The sequence below is a fragment of the Chelonoidis abingdonii genome, chromosome 3, assembly GCF_003597395.2.
Source record: "Chelonoidis abingdonii isolate Lonesome George chromosome 3, CheloAbing_2.0, whole genome shotgun sequence".
In the NCBI taxonomy this organism is placed as follows: domain Eukaryota; kingdom Metazoa; phylum Chordata; order Testudines; family Testudinidae; genus Chelonoidis; species Chelonoidis abingdonii.
This window is the reverse complement of record NC_133771.1, coordinates 92,988,494-93,015,063: the sequence shown is the minus strand read 5'-3', so window position 1 is coordinate 93,015,063 and position 26,570 is coordinate 92,988,494. Positions and strand designations below refer to the sequence as shown.

General features: G+C 43.3%; 1 protein-coding gene across 1 annotated transcript; it reads right to left on the bottom strand.

The window, feature by feature from the left end:
* Positions 1–222: 222 nt before the first annotated feature.
* Positions 223–24,736, bottom strand: LOC116824394 (amine sulfotransferase-like). Its single transcript, XM_032779642.2, has 9 exons — positions 24,280–24,736; positions 18,677–18,768; positions 14,068–14,155; positions 12,971–13,179; positions 10,059–10,185; positions 5,650–5,744; positions 2,155–2,299; positions 1,536–1,589; positions 223–441 (listed from the first exon to the last, which is right to left on the bottom strand). Exons 2-9 carry the CDS (start codon positions 18,734–18,736, stop codon positions 317–319), a joined length of 903 nt encoding a protein of 300 aa, XP_032635533.1. The 5' UTR covers positions 18,737–18,768; positions 24,280–24,736; the 3' UTR covers positions 223–316.
* Positions 24,737–26,570: the final 1,834 nt, after the last annotated feature.

The following is a 26,570-nucleotide window of genomic DNA, read 5'->3' as shown; positions in this document are numbered from 1 at the left end:
TGTCTGCTGGCTGTTGGTGTCCAGGCTGTCAGATACAGCCTCAGGGCAGTTAAGGCACCCCGGTTTATAGGACATGTGGGGACACAACCACCGACTGGCCTGGATTGCACCCCAGAACATGACAGTATGTAACACTTTTTCATAGCTCAGAACTGGGGTACTGTGGTGATGTGCAAATACATGTAAGAAGTAAACATTTTTGCACATGTAAAATCTTTAATTTGCATAGAATGATGGATTTTTATGAACATTGGAGACAAAAACGTATTTTCATTCTCTTTAGTGCACTTTCACCTCTTTCCAACTGGAAACCAGCCTATATGTCGTCATTAGTAGCCCAGTTGAACGTGGAAGACAGGTCTTTCATTTTCTCCTTAAAAACATGGTCAAACCTTTCGTTCTGTGCCACAGTCATTGTGTTCTTCCAGTCTCCAACGGTCCCTCAGGCAGGAGACACAGAAGAGAAATTGGTTGTTAGATGCTCTGCTGCCACTTGGACATTTTATTATAATTTGAATATTGCTTGTGCAGGTAAGAGTCTGTGAATGTTGCTAGTTGGGTGCAGTTCCTTTTCTCCTCCATTCCTTCCTCTCTTATCTCCCCAGAATGTAGTTTTCTAGGGCTTTGGTGGTACATTTCCAGTCCTGAAGGTGTGGGTAAACTACAGTAAAAAACACCCTCCTGTTTTGTAAATTGGAGTTGTACATCTTATCTATCCTTCACGGCACTAGAAATGTACCCACTGGTGTCCATTTGATTAGCTGGGCAAATGTTTTAGTGATGTGACTTGCATGTTACAGATGTCAGCAGCCTTATCAGAGAGTGCTGCCCCTATGATAAAACACATGCCACTGGCAAAAACTGTGACTATGTTTTGTAGAATACAGCTGTGTCCCTGGGGAAAATCATAATGGCTCAATTTTATTCTCAGTGTAACTTTGTCTGCAGTGTAACTAATTTGATCCAGTATTTCTAGACAATGTCACTAATTCTGTTTTAGGAACCAGTGGTTTTATACATCTCAGTTATCATCTTCGTGTACTGATTTATTTCACTACAGATTTTAGAAGAAAAGGAAGTAGTTACTATTAAGAGAAATATGAGCTTTTCTGAACATTCTTTTCAGGCAATGCTGTAATAAATGGTAGGCAGTGGTTCTCTAACTTTTCCACACCACAGTGCCCAGCACCATCTGGCTGGGTCCCCCTCCTATTCAGCAGTATAAGAAGACCACAAACCCCTGACACTTTTTTCTCACAGATCAAAAGAAAGCTGCACTACTTTGCTCAATGCAATACATTTAAGATATTGCATTGAGCAAAGTAGTGTAGCTCTCTTTTAATCTGTGAGACGTGGTGTCTGATGCATTGTTACACAGCAATACAACATCACTCAGCAGTCTTAGTACCTCAAAGCCAACTGTTTTCTGGGGATGGAAAGTTGTGATTGGAAGTCCTAGGCAGCTAGCTTCAACACGTCCTATGCCAGGATCTGCAGGATTAAATATTTATTAGCTTTGGCTGCTTCTGCCTTACCTTTGTGAAGAAAATGTCCTTTGCTTGGTTCCAGGAGATTGGCTAGCATGGAATCTGTGATACATCATGGCCAGAGGGCAGCAGGAGAGTGTTAGCATGGAGCCTTATTCCCTGCAAGGGGAGGAAGGTTTGCTATAGATTAACTGGAGCACCTGAAGCCAATTAGAGCACCAGCAGTCAGTCATGTGATAAAAAAACCCCTGCTTCAGCCAGATAGTGGGGGAGTTGGAATAGGGAGGTTTGATTGGAGTAGAGAGCAGTTTTGAAGAGAGACCAAAAGGAAAGTTTGGAGGAGTGCTGTGGTGGGCTGAGAAATCCAAAAAACCCTAGGTAAGGGGCACCTGGCTTTTGTAGAAGGAGGGCAAGAAGCCCCTTCACAAACTGAAGGGCAGGAGAGGGAAGCAGCCCAGGGGAAGGAACCGCTAGTTCAAGTGGTTCACCACAAACCTCAGGGCCCCTGGGTTGGGACCTGGAGAAGAGGGCGGGCCCAGGTCCCTCCCTCTCCACTCCCCTCCTCAAGGACACTAGTGGGGTAATTAAAATACCAATTTGGAGGCAAGCAATGGTGCCCTGAACCTTCCCAAAAGAAGAGAAAGCGTGAGACCCAGCATAACAGTACTGGCAATTTGCCACAAATCATAGTTTGCCCTGGGATCAGTTTTTATTTGATCAAATGTAGCCTTTTCCACAACCATGTCCAGCTCTTTTTCATTTAGCTGCTTTCCTAAGAATTTGCAGATTTTCAGCACAGCGCCTCTGAGATTCTGAAATGAACATTATTTCAAAATAAGTTTCCTGAATTAGAAAAATAAAAGAACTAAATAAATAAATGATAGCATAAAGGATCATGGGATATTTAAATAAAGGGAAACTGAGCACATGGATATAGCATTAAAGAATAAAGATGACTTCTTATTTGAGACCTTTGTTACACTAATAAAACAATACCAGCAGGATCGTATAAGAGGGATAAGGCAAATCGCCAAGTTTATTGCAAATACAACAGGATAGTACTGACAGCTGTTAAAAGCATTCACTCACACAACCATTCACACAGGTTCTGCAATGATCAGTTATAGTTACCAGCCTTCAATTGCTCGTGCCAAGTCACTGGCCAGGTGCCCTGGACACGAGGTTGGAGCCAAGGCATTGTCAGATGCACCTCTGAAGCTCCTGGAGGGTGGTTGCAGAACCAGATTCAAAGAGCACAGTCCCCTGGCTCTATTTTTATAGGTTTTTGGTTTAATGTAAGTCTATGGGAATTGCTCTGTCATGATTGAGAGAGCATCAATCAGCTTGACCGGCGGATGGTACATTCATGATGGCAAGTGTTACACGTATGTCATCTTTTATTTTTCCTTGATGCACTTCAGGCAGATTCCAGCTTGCACTCTGGGGATCATCTGGTTTCCTGCATTATCTTTAGCCAACAGATAGGTGTGAATCTTTTTTGAGTTTGGCTGGTACTATTTCCTGATCGATTATTTACCTGTCACAGATACTGCTTCCACTCACCCAGCATGCTTACATTTCAGCGTTTTCACATTCCAGTTTAACACGTTTGATTTACAGGTTATTCTGTTTTTTCTCCCCCTTTACATTGCTAAAAAACACGACTACAAGATTTATATAGGCACAATCAAAATTCCAAGGGATGAAAGGGTTAGTGGTAAAACAGCACTGTTTCCCAAAGTCCTTATCACCCCCTGGTACAGACTTTCTGTTTTGTTTCTCTAGGCCTTAGATAATTAGTGTTTTTGTCCTTGGATTAGTTACAGAAATTGCTATAACAATTTACAGCAAGGCTAAAAAGGCAGGCACACATCCAATCATTTAACTACTCCTTTCTATTTACACTTTCTACACATGTAACATTAGTAGATAATACATATCTATTCCAACACCTTAAGTCTTACTGCACTACTTCATAAGCAAGATTTTAATTCACTGCAAGAGGCTATAGCAGCATTAAAAACGGACAGGTGAGTAGCAAGTTAAGCCACTGCAAAGTCCTCCATTAACCAACCCATTCTCATGGCCTAATCAGGAGAGAGAGGCTCATTTCTGTGACTGTGATTACAACTGCTAGCACCATTTAAGACAAAGGTTGTCATAATTTTCTGGCTAACTGTATTTTGGTCTGTCTGTGGCAACCTATTTTGGAAGCAGAAGGACCCCTGTTGTGTCCTTTTCTGGAGTCCACAATTCAAGAAGGATGTTGATAAACTGAAGAGGGTTCAGTGAATAGTCACAAGAATGATTAAAGCATTAGAAAACATGCCTTACAGTGACAGACTCAAAGAGCTCAGTGTATCAATGGCTATTAATCAGGATGGGCAGGGATGGTGTCTGAAGCCTCTGTTTGCCAGAAGCTGGGAATGGATCACTTGATGATTACCTGTTCTGTTCATTTCCTCTGGGACAGCTGGCATTCACCACTGTCGGAAGACAGGACACTGGGCTAGATGGACCTTTGGTCTGACCCAGTATGGCTGTTCTTATGTTCTTATTTAATTTAACAAAGAGAACATTAAGAAGTTACTTGATTACAGTCTATAATTACCTACATGGGGAACAAATATTTATTAATGGGCTCCTCAGTCTAGCAAAGAAAAATATAACACAATCCAAGGGCTGGAAGTTGAAGCTAAACAAATTCAGCCTGGAAATAAGGCTTACATTTTTAACAGTGAGGGTAATTAACCACTGGAACAATATGCCAGGGGATCATGGTGTATTCTCCATCACTGTCAATTTTTAAATCAAGATTCAAAGGGGTAGCCGTGTTAGTCTGGATTTATAAAAGCAGCAAAGAATCCTGTGGCACCTTATAGACTAACAGACGTTTTGGACCATGAGCTTCTATGGGTGAATACCCACTTCGTCGGATGCATGCTCATGCTTCAAAACGTCTGTTAGTCTATAAGGTGCCACAGGATTCTTTGCTGCTTTTATAAATCAAGATAGGATATTTTGCTAAAAGATCTGCTCTAGAAATTATTTTGGGGAAGTTCTGCGGTCAGTGTTATACAGGAGGTCAGACAAGATGATCACAATGGTCCTTTCTGGCGTTGGAATCTACGAATATATACATCAGGAGTTGGACCTCTTAATGGGAAGGGTCTTTCCTCGCTTTGTTAATCAGTCTTGCTGCTACTATCAACATACTTCCTGCTGAAGTCAGCTGAGAGGATGCTGCTGCATCGCTACCTATTTAGCTAAGAAGTGCACTCAGATACTCCTGACCTTGTTTATGGAGTCTGACTAAAATCAGTTTAAAAGCAGAACAAATCCATGTATGGACACTGAAAGTAGTCTAAACCTGACTTCTGCTAAGCTAGGTGAAGTTGTTAAGGAGTTAAAAGCTAGCTGAGCTGGTAGAAAAGTGAAAAACTAATTTCTACAAACAATTGAAATTTTGAAGTGTTCTGTACTTTTCAAAGATTTCACATAGGTATCTTTAGTGAAAACATCAAAATATTTATTAAAATATTTTATTTACTAAAAATCTAGTTCTAAATAGACAGTGCAATAAAATATCATTTTTCATTAAAAAAATTATGATATTCAGTTTTGCAAAAAAATGACATTTTGACAAAACATCTTTAGTTCTAAAAGCATTTTGAGAAGTTCTAAAATGTAACAAAACTTCTCCTTTCCCTTTAGGGTGCCTCGTGGGATGGATTGTGTAGCAGCCATCCTGCTATGCAGAAAAAGAAACAAAATAAAGCAAGATTATTATCTTTTCTAACTGTACTCACATCCAGCAGATATTCTTCACCAGGAAGCAAATGGCACCTTTTGTGACTAAGTGAATTAGGCTCCTATGTGCTATTGAATATCAATGGGAGTTAAGCAGCTAACTTACTTTGGTGCTTCTGAACATCTCACCCCACAGTTCTGATTCTTCCATCCTTACTCACACTGAGAAGTACTTTTTCAAGAACTCGCATTGAAATCAATGAGAACAATGTACCTCACTCTGTGAAATCAACGCAACTCTTCACAGAGTAAAGAACAGCTCAATGTGAGTAAAGGTGGCAAAATCTGACTGAAAAATTGAGGCATTTTATTTAGTGTTTCTTTCAGATATAAAGTGATTGACTGGTCTCACCTTCTTCATCTCCTCATAGGTAAGGAAGAGAATATTGAAGTCATCCTTGTGGGTGGACCAGCCTCTGATGTGATCCAGCCAGGAGCCAGCCAATACTTATTAAGGAGAAAAATGTTAGAAATAAATGTTAAGGATCTCAAACCGAAAAACCATTCAGTTATTAACATTTTTGCATCCTAATACTCTCACAAGCACAGCTGCAGAATCAATGGAGCAGACTTCCTTTTTTCAGCTTCTCTTCCCTCTGCTGTTGGGATGGTATTTGGGCTCACAGAGACTTTATTCCAGTTCTTGTTTTTATTCACAGCCTTATCCTGGATTATCTTTCACTTTAAACGTGAGATAAAGGCCAAGCCAAGTCCATCTTCTAATCTAGGGATCTGAGGACAAGTTTTGTTTTTTCCACAAACAGACAGACAGACCATTACGTGATAACTAATTCACATTGTACTGTTACCTCTAGAGTCCACTGGCACCACAGAATGGTACTTGCACCCAGCACAACATATTTGCACTTTTATGTCCTGGATTATTTACTTATAGATAATATTTTCCATTGCTTTTGATGGATTAGTGATCACAAACGTAGAATTAAATTGATAGATTAATAGATTCTCTGGCCAGAAGGGACCATTATGGTCATCTAGTCTGATTTCCTGTACAAGGCAGGCCATAAAACTTCCCCCAAATAACTCCTAAGCATATCTTTTAGAATAACATCCAATCTTGATTTAAAAATTGTCATTGATTGAGAATCTACCATGACCCTTGGTAAATTGTTACAGTGGTTAATTACTCTCACAGTTAAACACTTATGCCTTATTTCCAGTCTAAAGTTGTCTAGCTTCAGCTGCCAGCCATTGAATTGTATTATACCTTTCTCTGCTGGATTGTTCCGCATGTAGGTACTGTGACAAAGTTCCTCCTCTACCTTGGTGGGTCCTGTGCTTATTGGCAGATTTGCTCGCCTCACAGATTCACCTTGTGAGTCAGGAAATAGCCCAGAGACTTTCCCCTCTGGTAGAAGTCACAGTTCAGGTCAATTCCTCCTGTGTTTGATCAGGAGTTGGGAGGTTTGGGGGGAACCCAGGCCCGCCCTCTGTTCCGAGTTCCAGCACAGGGCCCTGTGGACTGCAGCTGTCTATAGTGCCTCCTGGAACAGCTTTGCGACAGCTACAAATCCCTGGGCTACTTCCCCATGGCCTCCTCCCAACACCTTCTTTGTCCTCACCACTGGACCTTCCTTCTGATGTCTGATTACATTTGTACTTCTCAGTCCTTCAGCAGTATGTCTACTCACTCTCGGCTTCTTGCACGTCTCTTGCTCCCAGCTCTTCGCACGCACTTCCTCTCCTCTGGCTTTTTGAGTTATTGCTAAAAGGCATATTTTCTACTTCTTTAATCATTCTCACGGCTCTTCTCTGAGCCCTCTCCAGTTTATCTGCATCTTTCTTCAATTGTGGGCACCCGAACTGGACACCAGGGCCAAATACAGGGGAAAAATAATCATGTCAATGTTGATCCCCAGAGTGAAACTAATCTCTTCCATTCCTCTCAGTCATTTGATACTACTTCCAACTACTTAATGGTGTTATGATCAGTTATTCTGACCTCCCTGTGAAGGATTCTTTTTAAGGCCTTTTGGGCACCATCATTTCCTAACCCAGTTGGTTGCAACTTGACAGCTTCATGTGGGACTCTGTGTGTTAGCATCTGAAGTGCATGCCCAATACTTCCTTCTAATTCTAGTGGAAATAAGCTGCTGTCTGGTGATTTCTACGATATATTTATTGATGATGACGTCTCTCCATCCAATGTCCAGAATCTTTGTAGGCACTTATTTTTGAAGGCATCTAATTTTCTGTTTAACATTTTAGTAGATCTTTAGCTATCAAAGCCATACGTAAGCACTGAGACATTTGAGTTGAAAATTCTCAGTTTTGCTTTGGTGCTGTATATCTTTGATGTCCATGTGTTGTTGAATTTAGTGAATGAGGTGGACACTTTTCTTAACCTTGATGTCACCTTATTCTTGATGTTCCTGATGGCTAGAATAGTACTGCCCAAGTAGATGGATTATTCCAGTTTTTTGATGTTTTTGCCTTCTAATATGAAGTTACTGCTTGACATCTGAGTTTCAAGGTTCTCTGTAATTGATTCTGAGCCCTGTTTGACCTGCAGATTTTGCCAGGTTGTCTGTCTTTGTTTGTAGCTTTTCCAGGATATTGCTCAGTAGTTTCTCAGTCTAGGCCTTTTGTGTTACTAATACACTTCTTCATTATCTTGTCTATGGAAATGTCAAGGAACAGCAAAAATAAAATGCAGCCCTGTTTCACATAAGTGTCGACGATGAACCACTCTCTTGTCAGGTTGTCCACTCTTGTAGAGCAACCTTGCATCTCTGTACATGGCCGGGATGGTGTTGAAGGGTTTAGTTGAAATTTCATAGGACTGAAGAATATTCCACAATACATGCCTATGCAGGCTGTCAATGATATCAGTGATGAAGGAAACCTGGAATTCAGTGAATTGTGCTAGTTGTCTGACTTAGTTCTTGCAAGCACCTTGGTGCCTTCTAGAGACATACACAAAGACCCATGGAATTTGACAGATGGCAAAACAAAAGAAGAAATCCATTGCATCGGCATTAGTTTGAGATTCAGGTCATCTGTCCAAGGTGCAAGGGCACATCAAGCCCCAGATGACAGCAGCAACCAAAATCTTTGCATTGCCAAACTGAAATTAAAACTGAGAGAGACCAACTTTAAACAGAACGTGGCAAAGAAATCAATAATATAAAACTGAAAACAAAAGTGTTCTCTGAGAAATTCCAGCATGAACTATGAAACAGATCTGGGGTGCAGACAGAGGCAGGTGAGATAGAGATTGGACTTGAAGAAAAATGCACTGTCCTCTGAGACAACATGATTCAAGCTGCAGCAGTCACAGCCTGGTATCAGCGCACACAGAGCAAGTATTGGATAAGCCAAGAGACCTTGCATCTCAGTAAGGAAAGGAAAGCACTGAAAGGAAAACTCCTGAATGCTAAGACAAACGAAATATTGGAAAAAGCAAAGGAAAAGTAGAAGAAAGCAGACAAAGCAGTGAAAAGTGTGAACATTTCAAACAAGAAATGGGCCAATAAAAAGCCAAGATGAAAAAAGGCTTACAACTGAGGTGTAACAGAATAATAGATGGGCAGAGCATTTCAGACAAGTCCTCAACAGAGTCAGCCCCAGCTCAACACCAGATATTGATGAAACGTGAACATAATCTACTTGGCATTAACACTGATGCAACAGAGATGTCAGCAATACAGGCTGCAATTAAGAAGCAGAAAAACAACCAAATGGCAGGAGATGATCAAATCACAGCAGAAAAGCTTAAAGAGCTTGACCCCACAATCCCTAATAAAACTGACAGAACTATTCCAAGTTCTATGGAGAAGAGACCCTTCCTGACAAGTGAAAACATGGAATCGTTGGCAGAGTACCTAAAAAGGGTGATCTCACTGACAGCAATAACTGGAGAGGAGTGACACTACTCTCTGTTGTAAGGAAAATCGTCTGTAGTGTGGTTCTACACAGGACAAAAGAGGCAGGGGATTCAAAGCTTAGGGGAGAAGAGGCTGGATTCAGGGCCAAAAGATCCTATGCAGATGAGAGAGTCACTCTAATTACCATAACAGAAGAATGTGTAGAATTTATTTTACTATGTACTTAAATTTTCAGTGTTCCATAAACTGCCTTAGTGAGAATGTTGCATTGTCAGAGATATTAAGAGAGAACTCAGGAGCTAGAGAGGTTACAGCTGAGTCTTTTGGCTCTTTGGAAGGTATAAGTAGTGGTTTGGGATTGCAAGATACTAAACCAGAAAATTAACAGAAAACTACTTCTGTGTGTTCTCTGCATAGCGCTCAACCTTATCTCCTCACCTGTGTTATCTGAGCACCTAAGTGGAGTTGAAATGTATTGAAATCTTCATGGTTAGGTTTCAGAGTGAAGAACCAATTGAGATACACAAGACAACTTGCACTTTATTGGTGCAATGCATGTGCCTATGCTGCTCCCCTGGACCAGGGCCAGCTCTAGGCTTTTGCAGCCCGAAGCAAAAAAAAAAAAAAAAAAGATGGCTGGAATGCCGCCCTGAAAATGTGCCGCCCCAAGCACATGCTTGGTTTGCTGGTGCCTAGAGCTGGCCCTGCCCTACCCTGGACTACTTTTGTACAAAATCTCTGTTGTGAACTGTGAATGATACTGCATTCACTGCAACCTTAGACCCCAGGTTGTGAGGTAGGGGCCAGGATTTTGACCAGCTCCATCTTCTACGTAATTTACCCACTCAGATAGTTTATTTAGGCTGTTGTTGGTGAGCAGGACTTAGCCTTTTAGCAGTAAATGAAACCTTACCTTTCCCAGCTAAAAATCTCTCCAGAAAAACATTAAAATCTGGTATTGTCTCAAGTAGGACTGAAATGCTGGAAAAATGAAAATAGGAAACTGCAACATCCTTTGGGTTTCTGGCTACATAAATAACCTGCAAGATAAAAAGAGTGACAGCCTCAGATATATTAAAGCAGAGGTGGGCAAACTATGGCCTGGGAACCACATCTGACCCACAGGACCATCCTGCCCAGCACTTGAGTTACTGGTCAAGGAGGCTAGCCCGTCCCATCCCCTGCTGTCCCGCTTTTCCTTGCAGCCATGGTACTGTGCAGGCAGTGTGGCTGGTTCTGGCCCAGCTGCGCGACTTCCAGTTCTGCCACTCTGAGCGGCATGGTAAGGAGGCAGGGAAGTTGAATAATGGGCAGTGGGTTCTGGGGGGCAGTCAGAGGACAGGGAACAGGGGGCAGTTGGATGGGGCTGAGGTTTTGGGGCAGGGTGGTCAGGGGACATGGAATGAGGGTGGGGGGATTGGATAGACATGGGAGTCCCAGGGGATCTGTCAGGGGATGCAGGGGAGGTGGTTGGATGGGGTGGAGGTTCTGGAGAGGGATGGGGAATAGGCAGGGTTGGATAGGGGGTGGGACCCTCAGGGCAGTTAGGTGCGGGGGGTCCTGGGAGGGGGCAATCAGAGGACAAAGAGTGGGGGAGTTGGATGGGTCAGGAGTTTTGAGGGGGATAGTAAGGAGGCAGGAAGTGGGAGGAGGTAGATGGGGGCAGGGGGGGACAGGCTGTTTGGGGAAGCACAGCCTTCCCTACCTGGCCCTCCATACAGTTTTGCAACCCCGATGTGGCCCTCAGGCCAAAAAGTTTGCCCACCCCTGTATTAAAGGGATACAATTAACCTAAAAATATGTGTTCTTATTTGCTATTGCTGCAAGTAACACTAAAATCATTGTATCTGAAAAGAATAAGTACTTTAGTAAATAGTTTATCCTGATTTAAATGAATGGGATTTTTTGTGTGTCTTTGCCAGCATTTTCTGTACATTTTGTGGAATTATTGCGCTTCCTTAATTCCAAAGACCATCATGCACATGCATAACTGTCTACATATGATAGTACCATTGACCTCAGTGGGATTACTCACTGTTGCAAGGTTAAGAACATGAGTAAGTGTACTTAGAATCAGGTCTTCAAGTTATTTCCAGTTGTTTATTTGGGTCTTTCACATAGCAAGAGAGGAGCAGAAACATTTAAAATCATGGGAAATGTGATAATAAACAGCACAAAAATTAACAGGAAGTGCAGTTGCAGGTGTACTATCTGAAAAGAATTTAAACTTTAATAAATTGATTTGATTTTGAGTTCCTTTTAAATACAAACACTTAAGTAAGCAACAGCTATTTATTTGTGTGTAGTTTAGTATATTGATGAAGTATTTCAGTGAAAAACATATCATTTGACTAGAATCCTGGTAAGCATGAATTTCTTGCTCTTTCAAAAAAAATTGCAGCTAGAGATATTTTTAGAGAATTGTAATGGATACAGTGTTTAAAAAGTAATGCTAACGTGCATTGCTGCACACCTCAATCAATTTCTCCAACAATTTGAAGCTGAGAATTTCTGGAAAACCACACAGACAGCTAAGGCATATGGTGGTGCACACTAAGAACAGCCAGCCAGAAGCCATGAAGAGAAAAACTCCTTACACCATCAACACAGTCTTAAAATTGTGAAAACCTACATGAGCCCTGTAAAATATACAGAAGCAATACTTTTCCAATCTCTGTAGTTAAAATTGTGTTATGTGCAGCTGAGGAGATGTTGTTCCATTTACTTTTACTCTCTCTGTAACTTTAAAGACTCTTTCTGCGTGGGAAATGGAGGTGAGCTATAAAGCAAATCAGGAGGAAGATTCCTATGGATTGAGAGGTTGCACTGATGGAGCTTATGTGGTGCAAGCTCTGTACCATGCATCTGCTCATCTTCTAATAAGTTTTACTGCAACAGAGATAAGGAAGCTGTAAGGGTGACTGTGAAGGGAGTCTCCTGGGAAGTGGGTGCACAGCACATGCCACCTTCCATGAGAGATCCAGGTAGCAATGTAAGAGATTGGCATCTCTCCCACAAGGCAATTCTCACAGGCCAGCACTGCACACCTTCGGTGTGATAACTTTCCGTTTAGATTAAGGAAAGCAACACAGCAGGGCAGGGCAACCAACTCCATGAGAGACAGCTCAGTGTGAATCTCTGACCCTGGAAGATCCTTCCTCTTGAGCTGTGTCTGCCACAGTCCACACCCCTATCCTTAGCAAGAAGTTTCCTGATGTTTAAAGATGCAGGAGACATAAAACATGAATAACATGTCTGACGAAGTGAGTATTCACCCACGAAAGCTCACGCTCCAAAACGTCTGTTAGTCTATAAGGTGCCACAGGATTCTCTGCTGCTTTTACAGATCCAGACTAACACGGCTACCCCTCTGATACATGAATAACATAAGAGCTTACAGTTACATAGTTACATACACCACCACGACAAAAACACTGTAATTTACAATATAACATGCAGACTGCAGTGATCATAACCCATCACTAACACCCCTTTTAGAGGGAGCTGTCATGATGAGGCAGAAGCAGCTCCATTTCTTGGCCCAGAGACCAAGCACAGCAGTTCCATGAAAAATGGGAACTCCCCTGAAACTGGACACTGAAGTCCTGAGGTCTTGATTGAACTTGTTTTCCCCTCTTTGGCTGGGTCTAGGGACATGGAATGGAGGAAGTGAGCCCCATCCCCACGCAGAGGAGATTTGCTTTTGGAAGGGTTGTTGTGGGGAGGACAGACAGTCTGGCCCTGAGGATTTAGACTGATTTATTGGTGAAAGCTACCAGTTTTCCTGGGTAATGTTAATTAAATAGTAAAAATAGTATCACCTACTTTTGCTCTCCTGTTCTTCAGATCTCTTGGAACTAAATAGTACGGCAGGTGAGTAGCAAAGAGACGAAGTGATGGACAATGGACATAATCCATATTATGTATGTTATACTCCAGCCATGGGACTCTGTCTATTATTTTTATATTTTCTGTTCCATCTCGATGGCCTTCATGATAAATCAAGCTCAAAATATTCTGTGTCCACACAGTCCCTGGGAAAGAAAATAGCCTTATTTGAAACAGCTTTGATGCTAATTTTATTTGTAATGTCATGTAATAATGTGCCATAATCACAATCTCTTCAAAACTGTGTCTCATTTCACATTATAAATGAAGTCTAAAAATTGGGCTTAAAGGGAGTCCATTAATGCAGCAGGGATGGGAATCCAAACAGCATTATACTTTTGTACATTTTAGTTTTAAAAAACCCATATCTATCTATGTGCTGGTCAATAACTAAATCTTCAAATATTTGTACCTAGGGTATTCAGGTTCCCCATGGAAATGGTGATTAGTACAGACAGTTTTTCTCCCTTTTATGTAGCCTCAGTGCTGCAGCATGGCTGTACATTACAGTAATAGCCAGTGAATTCACTGGCCCTATCCAAAGCACCCTGTATACTGTTGTTCTGAGAGTTTTTAAGTACCCCATTCCACCCCTGCAGTGGAAGAGCACCAGTGCTACTTCAGGGTTCATGGAGAAGGCTCACATTGATCTGTCCTTTCTGTGCACGTTACATGACATCTCAGCGATACAAGGAATTCTCTATTAAGAAGTGTCAAGGGTTCTTTAGTGGCCAGAATTTGTCAGTGTCAAAAGCTGTGTTACAATATTTAGTAAACAATGGGGTAAAAAGTCCTGCTCTCTGACCATGTCATAGAGGAGTTGGTTCTGCTATATTTTAACTCTTCAGCTGCAAGTAATTCTCAAACCTCTTTGGCTAGAAGTGGTGCTATTCTTATTTTAAGAAAATATATCACTGCAAAGTCTGAGTACAAAAATGTTGATCACTTGAGTACATGTAGTTGGTAGTTCGGCTTGAATAGTCTGTGACAGGACTGGGATCAATCTGCGGAGGGAATCAAGCAATCGGTCTTACCTGATTTTGGATAAGTAACAACAAATACATCACTGTCTCTGATTTCAAAATCCTCCAGTGAATCTATGTATTCAGGTGTTGTTATATCCTTGGGGGCAGCCGGTTTAGGAAGAAATCACTTGAGAGCAGACAGCAGAGAGCTAACAAAACTACCATTTATTTACAGACACAGAGCTCTCCTAACTGGCCGAAGGTGGCTGGGCTATCCCCTAATAATCTTACTCTGTTGCCATAGGAACAAAAACCATGACCACCAAATACACAACATATTCCTCCCCCTCTAATAAGAACATCCCCTAAATAAAACACACACTAGACTAGAGAAGGAGGGTAGACTGCTTCCATTCCCAGCTAAACCCTGGGGATTATTTTGCCCCATAACCGTGGGTTCGCCCTAGCTAAAGATCCAGCCGATGAGGAGGCCTTCTGTCTCTAGGTGGATTATGGTGAACTTCTGGTGTAGTTGCACCCGGAAGTACCATGGGCTCAGGGTTCGCAGCATGAACAGGTGAGAAGGTGGTATCAGCTCGTGCTGGGAAAGGGGTATCTCAGCCGCCGGCAGTAATGGAGGAGAACAGTCAGGAACAAGTGATTCGTGATTCGGTGTCTCACCAGAAGAAGTGAAGTCAGACCACTCAACTGCAGATGCGTCCTGAGGACTGGCATGACCTGGCAAAATAGCTGATCTACATGTCGCTGCCAGGTAAGATTCTCTGCAGTCCGGACTGTGTAGGAAACAGGTCCTGTTTGAGTGATAATCATGGCAGGGACCCATTTAGCTCTGGAAGTATAATTCTGAGCTAAAACTGGCATCCCGAGCTAAAGGTTCGTCTTTTGCTCTGGGTGCCCATCTGATGACTTGATATTGCTGCTGATGTTGTACAATTTGTCGAGGTTCAGAAGGTTTCAGCAGATCAAAGCAAGTGCGCAGCTGTCGTCCATCATTAGAAAGGCCAGGGATGCTGGGTCATAGCATGAGGTGTGTTTCTGTAGGAAAGTAAGAAGGTATCCAGACACTTTTGAATGGAGTGTTGTCCCCTTGCTGATTTCAAAGTGTGTTTCATTGTCTGCACAAATCTTTCAGCTAATCCTTTGGTGGATGGATGATATGTGCTGACATGATGTGGTGTATCCCATTTGCCTTCATAAATTTTGAAACTCCTGAGAGATGAACTGCGGTCCGTTGTCGCTCACAAGTTGTTCTGGCAGACCGAAACGACTAAAGAGTCCCCGTAGTTTTTGGATAGTACTCTCTGCAGTAGTGGACTGCATTATAGAGACTTCTGGCTATTTAGAATGGGCATCTACTGCACCAAGAACATGCTTCCTTCAAGGGGCCAGCGAAGTCAAATGGGAATACGTTGCCATGAGTTTTCAGGCCAGTTCCATGGGTGTAGGGGTGCCCACTGGGGTGCATTCCTCACACCCTGACATGACATACAAGCTTTTGCCTTCTCTTCAATAGCACTGTCCAATCCAGGCCATCAAAATAGCTTCATGCAATTTCTTCCATGCGCTCACTATTCCACAGTGACCAGAATGTAGCTGTTCTAACATCTGTGATCTCAGTGGTGGTGGAATAATGACACATCTCCCCACAACAACCAACCAGATTGGACCGATAACTCCGTCCTCCTGACATGTAGGTAACAAGGTCGGGTGAGACCGGAAAGGTTTGTCGAGCTTTTCCATGCATCACCAGGTCCATAACTTGGGACAATACTGGGTCAATGAGAGTTGCCTTCTTTATTCTGAGTAGCAGTGATAGGTGTATTCTCTACCTGTTCAAAGTAGAAGATTTCCTTTTGGACACTATCTTGATGTTTGACCAGCAAAGGCAACCTTGAGAGGCCATCTGCATTGCCGTGCAGAATGGATTTCCGATATTTGATCTTTTCATATCGTGTGTGCTGAAAGTAACAATGCCCAACGTTACATATGACTAGCAGCTAATGGGGGAATGCTTGTGTAGGTCCAAATTGACGTCAGAGGTCAATGTCTGTGAAAAGAGTAAACTTTCGCCCAAACAGGTAACTGATTGAAACCTCCGAATTCCAAAAAACAATTCCTAATGCCTCACATTTGATTTTGGTTAGGTAGTTAGTTTCTGCTTTGCTTAGAGTGGTGAAGCAAAAGCAATAGGTCTCTCTTCTCCCAGAAGACATAATGGTGTGACACGACTGCTCCCCACTCCATAAGGGGAGGCATCGCAGGCCAATTGTAGGGGTAAGGATGGATCAAAGTGCATTAGAACTTCAGAATTTAGCAATGCATCCTTAGCTTTGTTAAATGCAATATCACAGCTTCAGTCCACTTCCAGGCCTTGTTCTGCCCAAGGAGCTCATGAAGTGGTTTTAGAGCAGTGTGGCTAACTGTGAGATGAACTTTCCATAATAGTTTCAGTAGTCCTAGAAACGAGTTGCAGCTGGCTTACATTTTGAGGTGGGGGAGCCTCCACAATAGCTTTAACTTTTGCAGGGGCCTTATGAAGACCTGCAGAATCAATGATGTGTCCCAAATATTCAAGAGAGGCTTGGAAGAATTCACACTTGTCTTTGCGAACTCATCATAGGCCGTACTCTTCAGTCTTTGTAGGGTAGCCTCTAAATTCTTTAAGGTGATCTCCTTCATTCCTTCCAGTGACCAGGATATCATCCAGATAGCACTGAACTCTGACAAGCCGCACAAGATCTGGTCCATAGCCTCTGGAACAGGGCTAGAGCAGACGTTATTCCGAAGGGGAGGCGACAGTATCGATAAAGCCTCTTATGAGTCACAATAGTCAACAGCTCATGGGACTTTTCATCAACGTGCATCTGTAAATATGCTTGACTCAGATCAGTCTTACTGAACTTTTGTCCCCAGCCAGGCCTGCGAGAGGTCATCGATGCCCGGGGAAGTGGTATTGCTCTGCACACAACACTGGGTTGACAGTGACTTTAAAATCACTGCAGGATCCGGAGAGAGCCATCTTTCTTCACTATTGGAATTATAGGAGTGGCCCATGAGTTATGGGGAACTGGTATTAGGACTCCATTGATGACCAGGCACTCCAGGTTTGCTTCAACTTTTGGCCTGATAGCATATGGCACAGTTCGGGCTTTCAGATATTTTGGTGGACTGTCAGGTTAATGTTCAATGTCACAGTGATTCCTTCATACTTCCCAATCATCTCCAAAAACAGCAGCATGTTTCCTTAGTATAGGTGTTAGACTTGTTTCTTCTTTAGTCATCAGGTGCACTTTCTGCCAGTTCAACTGAATCTTCCAAGTCAAGACCTACCCATTAAGGCTGGGTAGTTACCTCTCACCACAAACAGTGGCAGTTTAGCAGCCTGTCATTGAGCTCCACCTTAACATCAACGTGGGCACAGCTTCTCCGCCATATACGTCTTCAGAACAGTTTTGTTGCTTTAAGCAGAAGATGCTGTAGCTTTTCTTTATACACAGTCTCGGAGACCAGCGAGATGGCTGCACCAGTGTCCAGTTCATGCGTATAGGTTTGCCATCCAACCACGGGGTTACCCGTATTCATGTGAGCCCACTGCCAAAGACAAAACATGCAGTGGCACTTCTGCTTGTGATGAGGTGTCACCTTGATTCATCCTGGTCTGCTCTAGGGTATGCAGGGTTCCTCTTTTTGTCAGCAGGGCCTCTTTTCTTTTGTTTACAGGCACACTCAATGTATCCCTTTTTGCCACAGTGTCGACACAGGGTCCTTACCCAGCATTCTGATGCCTGGTGATCCGGCTTACCACAGCGGTAACATTCTTGACTCTGCACAGTTTTGTGGGTAGGTTCTTGTGACACTTTTTGCACCCTAGGGGATGCACCAATGTATTGCGCTTCCCTTGTAGCCAGTTCCCTGGAGACAGCCAATACCACAGCCTTCTGTAATGTAAGCTGAGCCTCTGTCATAGTGCTTCATATTTCAACTATAGAGGCCACCAACACTGTCAGCACATCTTTAACCATCTTTTTCACAGTGTTCTTCTAGCTTTTTTAAATTGTACAACATGTTTTCTTCTTGTCTCTTTTGTACATCTTTCAGCACATTACCAGTGGTTTTGGGGAAAATGGGACCCAGATTTCCACAATGTCACTGTAAGATTGTCTTTAGGCTTAACCAGGGTGTAGTAAGGCTGCGTAGCAGGGTAGTTATCTCAACACTGAAGAATATTGCACTTTCTTTGCTTCTGTAATGTCATTTGCAATTACAAAGCTAAACGCTCAGTATACACATGCCATTTCACTATTCTCATCAAAGGTTCCAGTGGCCCCGGTCAGAGTAGCCATGATTTTAGTTCATTTTCACAGTCAGTGCAAACAAGCAGTTTGTTGTTTGTTCTTTACCTTGACTTCTACTTCCTTCTGTTACTGGAGCGAGCACCGGGAATCTATCTCCGTGCACTTATATCTTGGGGGCAGCCAGTTTAGGTTTAGGAAGAAATCACTAGAGGCCAGACAGCAGACAGCTAACAAAACTACCATTTATTTACAGACACAGAGCTCGCCTAACCAGCCGGAGCTGGCTGGGCTATCTCCTAATAATCTAACTCAGTTGCCATAGGAACAAAAACCATGACAACCAAATACACAACAGGTGTAACATGGCCTGGATGGAAATAAAACCCTTTATGTCTGAACAAAAATTCTTCTGATGGCTCCATTGTTAATTCAGTTTCACTCCTATGTCAAGAATCTGCAGATTAGAAAACATTATTTTATGTCATTTTTATTTTGGTGTTACCTATCCTTCAGGACAAAAATTTCAGTACAATATAAACAAAACAGATCTCCTCTTGATAGGAAAATATATTTTAACAAAAACAGCAAACTGAATGACAGTGTAGAAATGGCACTTTTAGGGACTGGCACAAGAACAGAATATCTTTTGCAGTTAAAAGTACTGTGTAATACATTGTCTTTGAGTTATTTACTTGTACACGTGTCTGGTATTGTCAGGCACCAATATTGCTTTAATGAATTTTCTAACTTCACAGAATCCATGTATATGGGCACTTAAACTCAGAGCTACTCAAGGAGCTCACCACAAAGTCCGGTGCGTTCCATGAGCTATGACTTAGTCCTTGTGCACAACCAGAGTAATGAGGCCGCATTCCAATTAATTTTGTGCTGGTATTTTGTTCACACCATCTTATTATTTCTGATTCTCTCTCTCCTATTTCCCTGTTTAATATGTTTCCCCCAGTCCCTCTTGTCTAGTAACATAAGTTCAGCACAATAGGAGAGAGGGAGAGGAAGTTTATTTTCTCTCAAGAGTTTTCTTTGATAATTTTATTTTTGGCCACAATATTTTATAAGGTTCTTCACCTGTAAATCAGTGACATCATGCCACATATGTGCCAGTGGAGCACGGTTACATCCCTTCCAACAGAGAGTAGAAAGACAATGAAGTGGGAGTAAAATAACCTTCTAGAGGATTTCATCTCATATGTCTGGTACAGTATTTGAGTTGGAACAGATTGTAAGAAATCTCCATGTAGATTACCATTTTAAGTAAACTGATAGCCAGGCCTCTCTCTTTAAGGCTTTCCATAATATATGTCTTTTTTTTTGTGGTATACAACTAACAAAGAAGAGTAGGAATGTGGGGGGAAAAAGGCCCTTGTTAGTGTCACTAGACAACATACAAGGCTCAATACGAGTAATTGCACATACAAGTTCAGTGACATGACTTAGGTCTGACCTACACTACAGAGTTAGGTCCATGTAAGGTAGCTTATGCAGAGGCACTGACATCCTGAGTTCTGGCCTGAGTTCTGGCCGACACTATAGAGTTAGGTCCATGTAAGGTAGCTTTATGGAGAGGCACTGACATCCTGAGTTCCTGGGGGGTGCTCGACCCCCACTCCACTCAGTTCACCAGGGGAAGGAGACCAAAGCCCTAAGGTAAGTGGGGAAGTGGGATACTGGGAGGAAGTATGAGCAGGAGAGCACAAGACAGGAGGACTCCTGCCTCATACTGAGAAATCAGAACGATCAGCGAGTTATCTTAAGTGCCTATACAAAAATGCAATAATCCTGGGAAACAAGGAGGGAGAACTGGAAGTCCTGGCACCAGGGCTGGCTTTAGGAAGTGCGGGGCCCAATTCGAACATTTTCGGCAGGGCCCTGGCAAGGATGACTCAAAAAAAAAAAGTGGAAAAAAAAGCCTTTCATTTCTTTCATGTATTATTTACTTTCCATAACTATATGAATAATAAAATTATATGTTATATACATTGCATCATATATGCTGTTGATTGGCTATTAATGACTACTGTTTCACAAGTGTGGGTCCCCGCCACTCCCTGGGGATGTGCACATGTGTTGGTCCCAACTGCTCCCTGCCCCCCTCATTGAAGCAGGTGTGCAGGGTTACTGCCCTGGAAACTGCAGGGCAGCAGTGGACATGGGGCTGGCTGCAGGCAGGGCAAGGGGTGTGGGGCGGGCTGGCTTCAGGCAGACCACAGGGATGCAGCAGGGGTTTGCAGGGCTGAGAGACAGAGGAGTGCGGACTGCTGGCTTCAGGCAGTGGGGAGCAGGATTGACTGAAACAGGGCAGGGGTGCGGCGCGACAGGAGTGGAGGGCTGGTGCGGCAGCAGTTTGTGGGGGGCTGGTGGCTTTGGCAGGGCTGCGAGGGTGTTGCAGGGTGGCTGGAGACAGGACAGGGTTTGGGAGGGCTGCTGTGGCACGGGGTGCGAGCTGGCTGCGGCAGGGGGCCGACTGGTGTGGACAGGTCAGGGGGTGCAGCAGAGGCAGCTGGAACCCCAGCCTTTAAGTAGCCCCAAACCCCTTCTACCCCACCTGGACCTTTTAAATAGCCGCGGGAGTGCTGGGAATGCATGGGGGAGGCGGGGCTCCGGCGGCTATTAAGGACAGGGTGGCAGAGGCAGCTGGAGCCCCGGGCCCTTTAAATAGCCCCAGAGCCCTCACTGCCCAGGGCTCTGGCAGCTATTTAAAGGGCCAGAGCTCCACCGGCTTGCGGGGTTGCCGCGCTCTGGCCGGAGCTCCAGACAGAGAGCGGCTGCTGCGCTCCAGCCGGAGCCACCGGGCTTGCTGCACTCCGGCTGGAGCGCAGCAAGCCCCGCAGCCTCGCTCCCGCCGGAGAGCAGCAAAGCCCCGCGCCCGCTCTCCGGCTGGAGCCCAGGCCGGAGCACGCAAGCCCGCCACCCCGCTCTCCCGGCTGGAGCCCAGGCCGGAGTGTGCAAGCCCCCGCCCTGGCTGGAGCTCTAGCTGGAGATCGGGGCCGCGCCGCACTCCCGCCGGCGCTTTGCTCAAAGGAGCAGGACCATGGAAGACCCTGGAGCAGACTGCAGCCGGGACGGGGTAGTAAGAAAAAAAAAAAATTACAAAGCTGCCTAAGGCGTGGGGCCTCTTAGGCGCGGGCCAATTCCCGAATCAGCCAAATTGGCCTAAAGCCGGCCCTGCCGCACAGTCAAGGAATAGATGTGATAGAAACAGAGACTGGGGATACTCACATGACTGCAGTTGTGATGGATGGATATAACTGTTCAGGAAGACAGGCAGGGCAGAAAAGGTGGAGGAGTTACATTGTATGTAAGAGAGCAGTATGACTGCTCAGAGTCTGGTATGAAACTGCAGAAAACCGGAGAGTCTCTGGATTAAGTTTAGAAGACGTGAACACACAAGGTGATGTCGTGGTGGAGTCTGCTATAGAATACCAGACCAGGCGATGAGGTGGATGAGTCTTTCTTCTGGCAACTACAGCAGTTACTAGATCACAGGCCCTGGTTCTCATGGGAGACTTCACTCACCTGATATCTGCTGGAGAGCAATCCAGTGGTGCACAGACAATCCAGAAGTTTTTGGAAAGTGTAGGGACAATTCCTGTGCAAGTGCTGAGGAACCAACTAGGGGCAGAGCTCTCTGACCTGCTGCTCACAAACAGGAAGAATTAGTAGGGAAGCAAAAGTGAGGCAGTGTCCATGAGATGGTTGAGTTCAGGATCCTAACACAAGGAAGAAAAGGAGAGTAGCAAAATACGGACCATGGACTCAGAAAAGCAGACTTTGACTCTTCAGGAGCTGATGGACAGGTTCCCTGGGGCAAAGAGAGTCCAGGAGAGCTGGCTGTATATTTAAAGAATCTTTATTGAGGTTGCAGGACAAAACCATCCGGTGTTGTGAAAGAATAGTAAATATGGCGGGCAACCAGCCTGGCTTAACAGTGAAACCCTTGCTATCCTAAACACAAAAAAGAGCTTATAAGAAGTGGGATTGGACAAATGACCAGGAGGAGTATAAAAATATAGCTCAGGCATGCAGGAGTGAAATCAGGAAGCAAATCACACTTGAGTTGCAGCTAGCAAGAGATGTTAGAGTAAGAAAAATGTTTTCTTCAGGTATGTTAGTAATAAGAGAAATCAGAAAGTGTTGGCCCCTTACTGAATGAGGAGGCAACTAGTGACAGAGGAATGGAAAAAGCTAATGCACTCAATGATTTTTTTGCCTCGTCTTCACAAATAAGTCACTCCCAGACTGCTGCACTGGGCAGCACACTGTGGGAAGGTGACCAGCCCTGCCGCTTGTGGAGAAGAAGTGGTTTGGACTATTTAGAAAAACTGGACAGCCAAGTCCATGGGGACGTGTGCTGCATCCAAGGTGCTAAAGGAGTTGGTGGATGTGATTGCAGAGCCATTGGCCATTATCTTTGAAATTCATGGTGAACGGGGGAGGTCCGTATGACTGGAAAAGGCTAATGTAGTGCCACCTTTAAAAAAGGAAGGAGAGATCTGGGAACTACAGGCCCGTCAGCCTCACTCGTCCCTAGAAAAATCATGAGCAGGTCCTCAGAGAATCACTTCTGAGCACTTAGGCTTCACCAGGGCAAGTCATGCCTGACTAACTAACTGCCTTCTATGAGGAGATAACTGTCCTTGGATGAGGGGAAGAGTGATGCATTTTGCTTGACTTTAGCAAAGCTTTTGATATGTCTCCCAGTATTCTTGCCAGCAAGTTAAAGAAGTATGGGCTGGATGATTGGACTATAAGATGGATAGAACCTGGCTAGTTGTCGGCTCAACGAGTGTGATCAATGGCTCCATGTCTAGTTAGCGCCGGTTTCAAGTGGGTGCCCAGGTTGCTCCTGGCAGTTTTGTCAATACTTCATTAATGATCTGAGGATGCAAACTGCTACTCAGCAAGTTGCAGATGACACTAAACTGGGAGGTGTAGATATGCTGGGGTAGGGATGGATATAGAGACTAGAAACAAATTAGAGGATTGGCCAAAAGAACCTGATGAGATTCAACAAGAAGTGCAGAGTCCTGCACTTAGGACGGAAGAATCCCTTCACTTACAGACTAGGACTGAATGGTTAGGCAGCAGTTGCAGAAAGGACCTAAGGGTTACGTGACGAGAAGCTGGATATGAGGGAGGAGCTGATCAGGGGCTGGTGGGTGTGGAGCACCTGCTATTTTTTTCCCTTTCCTTTACCCTTCAGGCTTCTCTACAACTCTACAAAGTTTCAGCTTGATGGACACTGCAAAAGGGCTGTCTAGGTGGTCACTCATATACAGGAGTACAGGAGTTATAAAATTTCTTTACAAATCTCAATTCCAGCACTGATGTGTAGCATGGCATCAGGCCAGTCAGGAGCAACAGTTGTACTCGTACACAAACCGTTTCTCTCTTAACTTTCCATCCACCTCTGTGACATAGCAGGAACTATCAAGTACCAGTTAAAGCTCCATCATATGCTGATATTGTAAAACAAATGATGGCTTAAATTACATTTATTTCCCAGTCAACTCTTGAACACACACTTTGTGACTTTTTGTGATAACACACACACCAAAAAAGCATTCAGGATCAGATTCCATGCCACTCGTTATTGCCAGAAAACCATGCTGGAAATATTTCCATTACATACAGTTCACTACTGAAGCTTATAAATATTTAATTCATTCACAGATTTATGATGGAGATATTTTATTAATATTTATATATAAATAAAAGCAGCAAAGAATCCTGTGCACTTATAAGACTAACAGATGTTTTGGAGCATGAGCTTTCATGGGTGAATACCCACTTCGTCAGGACATGCATCTGACAAAGTGGATATTCACCCACGAAAGCTCATGCTCCAAAACGTCTGTTAATCTATAAGGTGCCACAGGATTCTTTGCTGCTTTTACAGATCCAGACTAACACGGCTACCCCTCTGATACTATAATAAAATAGTTACCTTCTTTGCTCTATTTCTGCTGCTCCCAGACACAAGCCTACACTGCTGTCTTCCACTTGAGTAGACAAGACTGGTATTCACTCCTAGAAACAGAATATTTTCTTTACAGCTGGTGTGCAACCTCATTAGACTTTTATCTTTGACCTGAAATCTGACCACTAGTGGAAGATTACAAAACAGGGTCGTTCTTAGAAATGTGAAAAGAGTTCAAACTATCTGAATAAAAATATGGCAATATGACTCATATTCCCTGAGTATATCTGAATTAAATAACTCAACGGTAAAACTATTCAAATGATAGTATAGTAGTTTTCACTTTCACTCCAACTTTTTTATATCAGCAGCATGATTAAGGAAGACAGGAGAAATGGAAGGAGGAAAAAAAAGAGGTGGCGAAGTAGATCTGAGTCATCGGCATAAAGATGGCAGTTAAAACCCTATGGCTGGAGCATGGGATTAAACCATATAAAGGAACATTTCTGCTAGGGTGACCTAGGGATTGAGAAGATTCTCATAGGGAAGCATTGCCTACCCCTGATTTTGAGTAAGATGCCTGTGTCATCTGCTGATGTGTATAAACTGGCACTAAGCACACTCTGAGGCTCAACCTTGTGCCCACTGAAAACTATTGGAGTTTTGCAGTTGACTTCAAAGAGAGACATTTAAGGCAGACATGCCAAACCCGTGAAGAAAAAAAACAAAACGCAGAAATTCAGCTTGTTTTTGGCTTAATTGGCTCGTGAGTTGCTTGTTAGCTAAGTTTTTGGCTTGTAGCTTGTTTGGCTTGCAGCTTGTTGCTTCTTTTTTTTTTATTATTGGCTCCCATCAAGTGGGGGCAAGCACGGGCTAAGCCGGGGGAGAGAGTCAGGGGTGCACAGCAGGCCCATCACAGTCCCAGGTTCACCCGAGGAGGGTCTAGTCACATAGAATGTTGAGGTTCTTAGGGATTGGCTTATTTTAAAATGGGATTAGCTTGATTTTTGGCTTATAGTGAAAGTTGGGGTGCTTATTTACTGCATTAAAGTTGGCAACTGTGATTTCAGACCCAAAATGACAATTTTAACTCCATAGTCTCAGAACCCACAACTCCCACTTTCTTTTAGTCTGGAATGACACTAAAAAGAAGCCATTTACTTAAATCATCTGTAAGACTGGAGACTGTATTTCACATGTTTTTACAGAACTGACATTAGAGTGTGTGGTCATAATTAGGTTTTCCAGTCTATTCTAGTTTTTCTGAACTTTTTCTTTCATTTTCTTGAAATATGGAATTTCTTTGAAGTTCCCAAAAAGTAATAAGATTTTTTTCTTTATTCATTTTACTCATAACTGCACTCAAAAACAAAACAATGTAAAACTTTAGAGTCTACAAGTCCACTCAGTCCTACTTCTTGTTCAGCCAATTGCTGAGAAACACATTTGTTTACATTTAGGGGAGCTAATGCTACCCACTTTTTAATTATGTCAAAAGTGAGAACAGGCATTTGCATGGCACTGTTGTAGCTGGGGTCACAAGATATGTACATAACAGATGCACTAAAGATTCACATGCCTCTTCATGCTTTGGCCATCGTTCCAGAGGACATGCTTCCAGCCTGATCATGCTCTTCAAAAAAAATAATGCATTAATTAAATTTGCGACTGAACTCCTTTGGGAGAATTGTACGTCTTCTGCTCTGTTTTACCCATATTCTGCCATATATTTCATGTTATAGTAGTCTCGGATGATGACTCTGCACAGGTTGTTCAAGAACACCTTCACTGAAAATTTGACAAAATGCAAAGAAGATACCAATGTGAGATTTCTAAAGATAGCTAGCTATAGCATCTCAAACCCAAGGTTAAGAATCTGAAGTGCCTTTCCAAAAAGTCTGGAGAGGATGAGGTGTGGAACATGCTTTCAGAAGTCTTTAAAAGAGCAACACTCTAATGTGGAAACTACAGAATCTAAACACTGAAAATCAACCTTCTTCTGGTGGCATTCTGGCTCACGATGTGAAAATGAACATGCATTAGTCCACATCTTTGATTGTTATCGAGCAGAACCATCATCAGATGGACACGTCCATCGGAATAGTGGGGCAAGATCAAGGGACTACATCTTTAGTGCATCTGGCATGTAAGATACTTGCATGCGGCTACCAGAGTGCCAGTTCTCACTTTCAAAGTGACACTGTAAACAGAACCAAGCAGCATTATCTTCTACAAACGTAAACAACTTGTTTGAGCAAATTGGTCTGAACAAGTAGGACTGAGTGGACTTGTAGTCTCTAAGTTCACATTTGTTTATT